Source organism: Zeugodacus cucurbitae, chromosome 3 (assembly GCF_028554725.1).
Source record: "Zeugodacus cucurbitae isolate PBARC_wt_2022May chromosome 3, idZeuCucr1.2, whole genome shotgun sequence".
NCBI lineage: Eukaryota > Metazoa > Arthropoda > Insecta > Diptera > Tephritidae > Zeugodacus > Zeugodacus cucurbitae.
In genome coordinates, this window is record NC_071668.1 from 945,469 (window position 1) to 956,792 (window position 11,324).

Genomic DNA, 11,324 nt, shown 5'->3' on the forward strand with positions numbered 1-11,324 from the left:
TTATTACCTTAAGCAGTAATCTATGTCAAATTTCGTCAAGACACCACGTCAAATGCGAAAATTTTCCATACAAGCCCTTGATTCCGATCGTTCGGTTTGTATGGCAGCTATATGCTATAGTTAACCGATCTGAACAATTTTTTCGGAGATTAAATTATTTCTATGAACAATAACTCACACCAAATTTCGTGAAGATATGTAGTAAAATGCGGAAGTTTTCCATACAAGCCCTTGATTCCGATCGTTCAGTTTGTATGGCAGCTATATGATATAGTGGTCCGATATCGGCAGTTCCGAAAAATGAGCAGCTTCTTGAAGAGAAAATAGCATCTGCAAAATTTCAAAACGAAATCATCGTCTCTTCATTTTGACCGCCAATGCAAATAGTGTAAATGGCATTCAAACAACAGCTAAGACTACTCGACTCTCTCTGCGGTTTTATATGTCTGTATTGCGACGGGCAATTACTTTGTCCCGCATTGTGGCAGCAATTAAGGCCCAACCCAAGTGCATCACAATTTCCGCAAGTAATTCGCCTCATTCAGCAAAATTATTCACATTTCTACACACAACCACACACACACACACATGTAAGCGCTGTGCAGCCTCTGCAGGTAAATCGGCAATTCCTCGACCAACCAACCGACGGCAGTAAAAGACGCAAAAGCAGATGGAGGCATGTATGTCTTTATGTATGTGTGTGTGTGGAGGAATAAAACTGCAAATTGCCAATTCGCAAACGTGTATCGGTAACAGCAAAACAGCAAATAAAGCCGCATCTTACACGCGACCGACCATCATCTGTACGTATGTATGTATGTATTGCCATTAAGACACTAATAAAAATGCATGTGCATGTGTGTGTGTATGCTCAAGCAGGTATTATACAAGTGGAAGCAATATCAGCTGCACGCAAACAGGAAATAAGTATGCACATACGATACATACATACATACTTGCAACCGTAGCTAAAGGCATATACATACATATGTATGTATGTGCGAGTATGTCAATATGTACATATGCATATGTATGATGGTGATAAAAAAATTAATGTGAATTGTTGTTACCAACCTTGTGTTGTTGCCCAAAATGACTTTGCTCATTGTGGCTGTTGTTGTCGTCGTCGTTGTTGTTGTCAATGACGGCAAATCCTCGTCGGAGTTGAGACTTGAATTGTGACCGGCAAAAGGTGATTCGGCGACTGCGGTCGTCGTGTCGTAACTGCCGCGATCGGAAGTGGCGGCGATTGTTGTTGTGGTCGAAGCGGATGGCAGATCGTCGGTGGCAGCACCTTCCTCAGCCGCGGGCAAGTGAAGTTGCAGTTGCAATTGGAGACGTTGGTCGGCGATTGTATGCTCCAATTGTTGCTGTGACTCGGGATGCAACTGCTGTTGTTGTTGTTGTTGTTGTAATGGTAACAACGGCGTTACCTCGTGTGTTGCGAAATCGTTTGCTTGATTTGCTGTTGCGGTTGCGTCTATGCATGCGATCGCCACCTTGCCACCACCGCAACTCGTGTCCGTACCACAGCCACTGACCGAGCCACAGCCAGTGCCAGTGTTGGCTGTTCCTGCAATTAGCGGCTTTGCAATTATCTTTGCGAAATTTCTCTTCATTAATGGCTTCTTCTCTTCCTCCAGCTGAATGATCACCGATGTCGCCGCGTGGCTTCCTGTTGCAGGCGCGTTTGCCGTTGTTGTTGTTTTTGTCGCGGCCGCCGTTGCCGTGCCGAAACTGTTCAGCAAGTGTTCGCGTTGCCGCTTTCCCGTCTGATTCGCAGTCAGCTTGTTTGTCCTGCTGCAGCCGTTTTCGACGCCGCAGCCGCTTTGACTCTTCTGTTGGCTTTCTCTGCTTCTGGTTCTCATTTGCTGCTGCTGCTGCTGCTGCGGTTGCTGTTGTTGCAATTGTTTGCTGTATTGTGTGTTATTTAGCTTCACTTCCTTTGCGACTTCATCCGTTTTCGCGTCCACAAGAATGCTAGCATCAGCTGCTCCGAAGATGATTGAAACGCTTTTGGGGTCTTTTGCTGACAATTTCGTTGTTGTTGCATCAACTGTATTCACAGTGGGCAATATTTCAGTCGCTGCTGCAATGTCGGTCGTTAATGCTGTTGTTGTTGTTGTATTTATAATAGCGGCCGGATCCTGGCGCGTTAATTGTTGTTGTTGTTGCGTTGTGGATTGCTGTTGCTGTGCGGTCGGTGACGCGCCGCTTTCTGGGATGATTGTTGCAAATATTTGTTCGCCGAATATAAAAAGATCTTTGGAAATAATCATTATCACCTGCTTTGTTGTTGGTGTTGTTACGTCTTTACAATTGTTGTTGTTGTTGTGGCACAAATTGATTTATACTTTTAAGCACGGAAAAATTCATTATGGCTCCAAGTTGCGGATTGCACCTTCAATTTACATAGGTAACTAACGGTCGTTGAGTGCATATGTATGTATTATTATATGGCGAACTGTGTGATTTCATTAATTTAATGTAGAGAGATAAATTCATATAAAACTATTTTATTTTAGAATCGTTTTCTACATGTCTAATGAATGTATGTATGTATGTATTTCGAAATAAATATATTTGTATGTATGTATGCTTTACTATATACTTTCTTCCCGACTGAGAAAGCACAAAGCGTTGACATTATTAGCCTAAATAATTTATTTTAGATAAGTCTTCTAATCGCTCTTTTCTGCTGATAATGGTTTCTGGAAAACGAGCACTTAGTATGCCCTTATGTGCATATACATATGTATATGTATATAGGTATGTATTGAAGTATGTATTTCAACATAATACGAATTTCCTCATTTCACACGGCTTATCAAAGCAACAGAAAGTTTCGATTTTTAAACAATTTGCCTTCCTTTTATAAAAACCTATTCTGAACTGAACTAAAGTATATATGTATAGACAATACATACTGACTGTAGGCATACATATGTACCTTCAGTATATTTTTTGGAACTTTTTTTATTTAGACTCTTTTGTGTATATTGGAATACGGAAGGGTTTAATATTTATTGAATTCTGATACAACATCATATACATACAATTTACCTACATACATAATATATAAGTATAGCCATGTATATAATCGCATTGGGCTATGAAAACACGTTAAACACACCGTTAATTTATTTGTTGCAGGAATCTCACACATACCTCACTCTTCACAGCTGACACATTTTTGTCACATACACTCACTTATATATACAACATATATACAAATGTATTTATATATAATATGTAAATATTATTCACCTTTTTTTCTCTAATATATTTCACTAAACATTTTTAATTTTCATTTTTCATTTATTTATCTGCATTTTCATATCATTTACACTTTCTTCAAATGCATTTTCAAGTTTTTTTATCTAATTTGGATTTTTTCTTCTTTGTTTCTTACACTCATTCGCTCACAATTATTTCATTATTTCCACATCGAATTCTTTTTTCATATCTTTGTATTTACTTATGTGTATCGCCTTGTAATCTTTTTGTATCAACAATGGGGAACAAGGAAAATGTGTGTTGGAGCAAAATAAACAAAGTTGAAAACAAGCAACAAAGAGAATAGAAATATTCCACCGGAAAAATCAAGTGAGACGCAACGATTTCCCGATCGCTGTACGTACGTCTGTTTGTATGTATGCACTTAGGTATTTTTAGTTATTTTTATTTTTATTTTTATTTGTATTTTTATTGCTTTCGTTCAATCTGCGTTTATGCTGCTTTTGATTCCGATTCCGTTTTGATTCTGATCGATATTTGTTGTTATTTGAATATTCGTTTGCAAGCGTTGATATTGTTATTATTGTTATTGTACTACTAGGTACTTGTTGTGGTGCGATTGGCTTGAACGCGTCGTGCCATCGAGCTGATCGTGATCTCAACTGATCTGGTCTTTCGTCGTCAAAGACCACGGAACGTCTGTATGCGGTGAATTTAAATCAAGCCCTGGCACATCGGCCAACCAGCCAGCCAGCCATAGCCATGGGCACTGCCTGACTCTCTGCACAACGCCCCCTCCCCTGCCCGCGCTGTCGATCGATGCGCATTGGAGCCCAGCAGTGCCGCTCTTACAGGGGACACTTGCGCGCTCTTAGAGCTAACATTTACAGGCGACTCTCGTGTACACCAACACAGTGACATGCTGCTGTTGTTGTTGTTGGAGCGCTTTTCGAAAATATCTCCCGCGTTTTTATCGTTTTTACTTGATGTCGAGCACACACGCACAGACATATATACATATACTAGTAAATATATATGTATGAATGTATGTCTAGTTATGTACTAGCCTTCTGGATACAGGTGTATGTACGAGGATGCGCACGAAAATATGTATGTATCCAACAAAACCACATCCCATTATGTACATATGTATGTATGTATGTTAATACAAGATTTTGGAACTCAATGCATAGGAGCGCTATGCGTTAGATGCACAAATAATGTATATATGTTTAAGAAGAAATTCTTATTTATTTATGTATATACACACTTACATACGTACTCGTACATATGTATTTATGAGGCTCGCAGCGCTGCTTTACTATTTGCCGGTCAAACATACAAGCATACATATGAACACTCACACACTCATCCAAATTGCATTCAGACCGACTGCACGCTCTTAAGACTGCATTTAAGCAACGCTCTCCGATTCACAAATCTGGCTTGAGCTGCGCAGTGTGAGCGCTGGAATCTTACTGGAAATACTGAAAATATTTTTTGTTTCGAATTTTGGCGATCGAACCAACTCGCTTTTAAGAGAGTGTAGAAGAGAGTAGTGAACTAATGTTGCGAAGAGAGCGCGACAGTCAAGTGATTAAGAGCACTTCACGCCTCGCTTCACTTCCTATTTGAGCTGCTGTTAAGTTGCTGCTGCCAGTTTCGCTATTTCCTGATGCTTGCAAATCTGCTTTTGGCAAAGGGGTGCGAAAACTTGCAAGGAAAAGGTAACAATGGAAGCTTCCATTCATTAGAAATGTATTTGTGTGTGTTACATATGTACATACATATGTATATTTCGCTATGCGGAGTTAGCATTTGAAAATATTTGCCTGAATGAAGCGGGGAAGCCAAGTACCTCGCATAAGGGTTGGCACTTGAAGCCTTGACAGCGCGAAAGCTTTCGCACGTGTTGAATAACCGGTTGTCAGCAATTGTGATGTAAATTTGGCAAACCAGAAATTAAAAAAAAAATATGTTTATGTTGGATGTACATATGTACATATACAGGTATATATGTAGATCAGTTGCGTATGAGAACTTCGAAATTGAATTAAAATGCACATAAAGTGAAAAACAATTTTTGTTAAAAAAGTAAATGAATATTTTTTATACTCTCGCAACAAAGTTGCTCAAGAGAGTATTATAGTTTTGTTCACATAACGGTTGTTTGTAACACCCAAAACTAAACGAGTTAGATATAGGGTTATATATACCAAAGTGATCGGGGTGAAGAGTGGAGTTCAAATCCTGATGTCAGTCTGCCCGTCCGTCCGTCTGTGCAAGCTGTAACTTGGGTAAAAATTAAGATATCTTGATAAAACTTGGCACACTTCTTTCTTGGCACCATAGGAAGGTTGCTTTCGAATCGGACCACCGCCACGCCCACAAAATGAAAACCAAAAACACATAGAGTGCCAGAACTAAGCCTTAAATAAAGCTATGGAAATAAAATTTGGTACAAAGGATCGCACTATGAAGGGGCCACATATGTGTCCCCGCCCCCTACTAAGTTTTTTGTACATATCTAGTAAACTACTTAAGCTATATGAATCAAACTAGAATCGTTTCTTTTAGTTACTACCTTATATAGTCCAAAAATGGAGGCACGCCCACCTTCCATACAAAAGTTATGTTGGAAACTACTAAAAATGCTTTAATTCAGTAAGAGAAAACACCAGAAACCTTAAATTTCATTATAAAGAAGGTACAGAAGGGCTTCACCCAAATTGGTATACAAAATTTTAAGTGGTTGTGTCTCCGCCCACTTTTGGGTCAGAAACCATATCTCCGAAACTACTCGACCAATATCAATGAAATTTGGTTTGTAATATTTTCCTTGCTCCCAATGATATGTTGTGAAAATAGGCCAAATCGCTTCACAACCACGCCTACTTCCTATATACCAGAACTTTGAAGTCGATCTGAATCGTTTACTTGACAATATATAAAGTAAGTACTAGTGAAGATATCGGTGCAGAACTTTGCACAAATACTATGTTTATAGTGTATCAGTCCCATTCTAAAAATCGATGAAATCGGACCTTAAGTTTTCAAGACCCCATATATCGAACATGAGGACCTCGGTGCTTCTAACCTAATATTAGGGTTTTCAACTTTCAATGGACTTTATACCATATTTATGACGAATATGTGGGTCAAATCGTGTGTTATATTAATAAAATTAAATAAATAAATTGCGAGAGTATAAAATGTTCGGTCCCAACCGAACTTAGCTCTTCTTTACTTGTTCTATATTAATAATGTATATTATTTTCCAATGGTTTGACAGTCAGTTATGTTTGACAATTTAACAAATTATTTTCATTTCCGGTGCTGAACAAAGCGTGTGAACTTCGAACTCTGACTATTTGCTTCGTTTTTGTTTGCCAAACATGCAGGCGAAATCTGCAGCTCTTCATATTTGCTTGTTTGCACTCAGAAGTCATACACTCTCAAGCCAATCGAAGCTGGTTGGCTTTGGGAAAAACGCCACAAATATTCACTGCATTTCACAGAACAGAACAGAACTCGAGTCCCACGCTTTCACTTCACACTTAATTGAAACACTTCTGTTTCTATATACTCTCGTTTGCAATGTCGCACTTCGACTAATTGTCGCGTTAAAAAGTCTGTATGTGAGTACAAATGTCTTACTTTTATCTTTATTTGAGCAAACTAGATAGTTTTTACGCACCTTAATTTCACAATGCACAGCTATCTAACCACATTTATGGGAGACGAACTAATTCACTAATACGTCGTTCTGCGTTCTGATCCCTTAAAATAGTGTCGGAGCTTATATACGGGATTTTCGCTCGAGATATGCATGCAAATTTCTGTTTTCGCGATTTTAATTGAAGATAACACTGATAGTTCTCAAGTGTGAATGTGCATAATTATATTCATGTGTGAGTGTCTCGATAGGTGCTTCACGAGACTTGCTACTCTCATTTAACGACAATTTTATCTACTGTTGCATAGGAATCTTTGAAGAATTCACATTTGGCTTTCTTCTACGCGATATGTACTTATGTCTCAATTGTAACAATTGATTACACCTGACCATACCATATTCAAGTATGGTATTCTATTATCCCTTTGAGTAAACATTAAAATGCTATTGTGACGTCATGAAGCAAATTAGCTGAGCGTTCTCTCCTTCAATATGTTGAATACGAAAGAAGAGTAAAATGTAGTCAATCATTCAACGAGCTGGTGTTAAACCATATTGGATGATAAATGATCTGTTATCAAGAAAGGTGGCTTCTTGGAACGGTAGTCAAAAATCAAGGAAGTGAGAAGCAAAAAACAATAATTATAAAAGGAACATTGGGTGTAGTACAGATTAGCGCAGTTTTAAGATGTCGCTCTACTGCTGGGAATGCTGTAACGTCCGCAGGGATGGCTCATGAACTGGACCATACATTTTAAATCGGCAATCTTTAAAGTTGGGTTTAGCCAATAAAAACTAATGACATCCAATGTATTACCAAAACTCTCACGAACTCACGAACCAATTCTCTTCTGCTCGAAAGTTTAGAGTGTTCACCTTCATTTGCGAGGTGTCGTTGTTGATTTGTGACGCATGCTCACACTTTTCAAATAAAAACAGACAACAAGCAAAGAGGCGCCAAAGCCAGTGTAACAATGGATTCTATTGCTGCAAATTGAAATTGAAATGCGAAAAATGCAAATCCAAATGCAAATTTCGTTAGATGCTCTGCTTTTCGCTTAAATCACCGGAGTCGCGCATATTATTGTTTTTCTTTTTTTCTCGCTCAGATCAACAAAGCGGGCGCCGACTGATGCGACGAATGCGGAATAAATTTTCTTGGACACCGTATAGTCGGTGTCAATGACTTCGGGCGATTAAAAGCCAATTAATGCGTATTTGCTTGAAGATCAGAGGAGCGGGGCGAGTTGAGTTGGACGTCTCTACGACAAATCTGTCGTAAGCACAAAAACATTGATTTTCTGATAAGAAAAATATGGATGGGGGAAGGAGATCCGCACACTGAAAGAACAAGTCCATCAATACAATGAGCCCACTGCTACCCAACAATTGGGGTATGACTGGTCCGACAATTCCATCACATGCTTACAAAAAGAGACATCTTACATGGTTCACTATTCCTCGTATATAGTTGAACTTTTTGTCGATTCGAGTGACTGGTGCTTACACCGAACACATCATATATATTATAGTTGTAGATCTCTATTTGTTTGTGCTAATCCGATGGATACTTCTGGATCTCGAGCTGCGCGCCACCAAATGCACTAGTAACGATGATTTTCTAATGCTATTTATGGACCTTTGTTGTTGCTGTCTATCTTTCTTTGGTGGAAAACGAAAGCAAAAAACGAAAGAGAATGAAGCAATTCCATACGAATATACGCACGCATGTAAGTATGTGTGTTTGTGTGTTTATACAACTCATAAATTTTATGAGCACACACTATAAAATTCACTCTTATCAATGCGTCTAATTCTCCTCGGCTACGCAGCAAATGTGCGTGAGAGTGTGTGCGTGTGTGTGTGTGTGTGACATTGTAAAATAATTTTATGAACGCAAATCTTGTGCGCCGAACGCCTACACGCGCACGCACACATACACAAACAAACCCACGCACTCAGTAACTCTCCCGCCGCTGGCAACCACTCCACAGCTGTCGCGCTCTTCAGCTGCGTGTAGCTTGGTGAGGGGTGCGTGCGTGAGCGCGCCGGCTGTAGGGGTCTAGTACCGTTCGACGGACTGACACGTTGCGTATACGCAGAAAGCGCCGTCGAGCCACAATCAAAACGCTCTGCACAAATATATATATATAAAAAATATATATATATGTATGTATGTATAAATGTGTGCGTATACTTTTTATAGCGTTGCGTGCACATATGCTTTTGTCAATAGCCATTTACTTATTATTTCGCTTGAATCGCTCAAATTCCTATTTGCTTTCGGCATTTGGCGGTTTTTTTGTATTTAGTTTTAGTTTTTTGCAACATTCTGATAAGATTCGCTGCTGCTTGAAAGCGACGCAAGCTGAAAGCTGTTTTGATGACCGACCGGTGTTGTTCCATTGCTGCTAAATTCGTACACCCATACAAACATGCATATCTACGCACCTTCATATGTATATGTATATACATATATGTATGTACTATCCATCTCCACGTGTGTGTGTATGTGCGATTGTGCGTGGATTCGCAGTTGTCGCACTTGTTGAACTTGAAATTTCGTAGCCATGCGTATTCAGCAATTATTTGTTGTTGTTGCATGAACTGATATGCGAATTATTGCCACTCTGATTGTGTGCGTGCAAAAGCAGTCGCTAAATTCACCGATCTTACGCTTTTTACGCATTTTGTGTACCGTTATGCCCAGGAAATTAAGAAGTCATTAGTAAATACGAGTAAATACATATGTATATATGGCTATTGTACATAAGTCTACCTACATATATATATATATATATATAGCTTATCAAGATATTTTGCGAAACTTTTGTGAATTCGCTGTTTTTGTTCCTTATATATATATATATTCCTTGTTTATATATATATATAAAATATAAATATATATAAAATATAAAGTTCTGTTCTATATATATATATATATATATATATATATATATAACTTTATATTTTAATCTGTAGTATATATTTCTTCTATATAAAGGTACATAATGCATGTATGTATATATGGGGTCAATGATCGCTATGTACTGATATGTATGATATCTATGTATTACAGTTTGTAGAAGTTGATCATTATCGCTCATAGTTTCTGCAACTCACATTCGCTTATCAGACGAAATCGTGCAGTGAACTCAAAGGAACAAAAACAGCGAATTCACAAAAGTTTCGCAAAATATCTTGATAAGCTAGGCATTTACATACATACATATATATATATATATATATATTTATACTTACTTGTTTGTCAGTTTGCAGATGTAGCTAAATACATACATGTATACCTGTATATGTATATAATATAAAAAATAATTACATATTCTGCGCGTAAAGTAAATAAATCAAATTTGTTTGCCATTATAAGACGATATATATATGGACATACTGCACTGAATTTCATATTTTTGATTTTAATTTGCTTTGCTCCATTCATAGGATCCTACGCCGTTTGTCAATCACATCTCATAGGAGATGAAGCTCGGCCAAACAACTCAGCGTATTGAGCTTTTTCACCACTCACATTGTCACTGCACAAAACTAGCGAAATATGTAGCATACATTTAGGCTGTGTCACAAACTAAGGAAACATGTTGAACGCTAAACGTTTACAAATGATAAACGAGTAAAAATTATTGAAAAAAAAAACTAGTAAAGTTGTTATTTGTATAATTAAAGATTTTCAGCATATTTTTTATTGAATTTTCCACGATTGAATTCCATTGACATTATTTTTGTATAAATTTGAATTTGTTCAAACATTTTTATTATTTCTACTCAAGTTGCCATTGCATATTGCACAATTATTGCTGTTGGCTAACTCGCTTACATTTACTTACATACAGTAACATAAGTAACGGTTTTAGCAATGCGGCGTTCACGCCTAACCACTACTATCCACTAAAGTTGTAACTTTCAAATCTATAATTATAGTACTTCGCCAGCCTTAAACTGGATTAATGTGACTCGCATTAGAAGCGCCGTTCTAAGCCCTTGTGTGGCTGGATTATAACTTACATATGTAGTTGTATGCTATGTACTAGCGATTTTCACATTTATGAGATACTTTCTGTTTGCGAACAATACTATATATTTGAGGTTGTCCTCTACCGTTAACAATTATGCAGTTTACTTAGCACTTAGCACTGTTATAAATATTTTCTGCTAGCCTCCTAAATCTTACTTGACTTGTCTTTTTCATTCGCATGCATCATAATCATTATTATTATTTAATGGAACTTGAAAATATTCATTACAAAAATATATATACTTAAAACATTACAAATATAAATATATACTAACACTTATGACGAGCCAGTAAAATATATAATTCGGTCTTGAACAGATCTCAATTGAGCACACACACACAAATATGTATGTATGTATGTTTAGC

The 11,324-nt window shown here is 37.7% G+C and overlaps 1 protein-coding gene across 4 annotated transcripts in view; it reads right to left on the reverse strand.

The window, feature by feature from the left end:
* LOC105209688 (uncharacterized) overlaps nt 1-4,226 on the reverse strand; it is a 31,497-nt gene extending 27,271 nt beyond the window's left edge. Inside the window, exons 1-2 of one of the 4 annotated variants that reach the window (XM_054227280.1) lie at nt 3,268-4,226; nt 1,075-2,401 (exon numbers count right to left, since the gene is read on the reverse strand). In XM_054227280.1, the coding sequence (XP_054083255.1) occupies nt 1,075-2,279 (1,205 nt within the window). In that variant the 5' untranslated portion in view covers nt 2,280-2,401; nt 3,268-4,226. Of the gene's footprint in view, nt 1-1,074; nt 2,465-3,133 lie in introns of all 4 variants that reach the window. The other 3 variants (XM_029038694.2, XM_011180239.3, XM_011180238.3) reach the window with 3 other exon arrangements.
* Nucleotides 4,227-11,324: the final 7,098 nt, after the last annotated feature.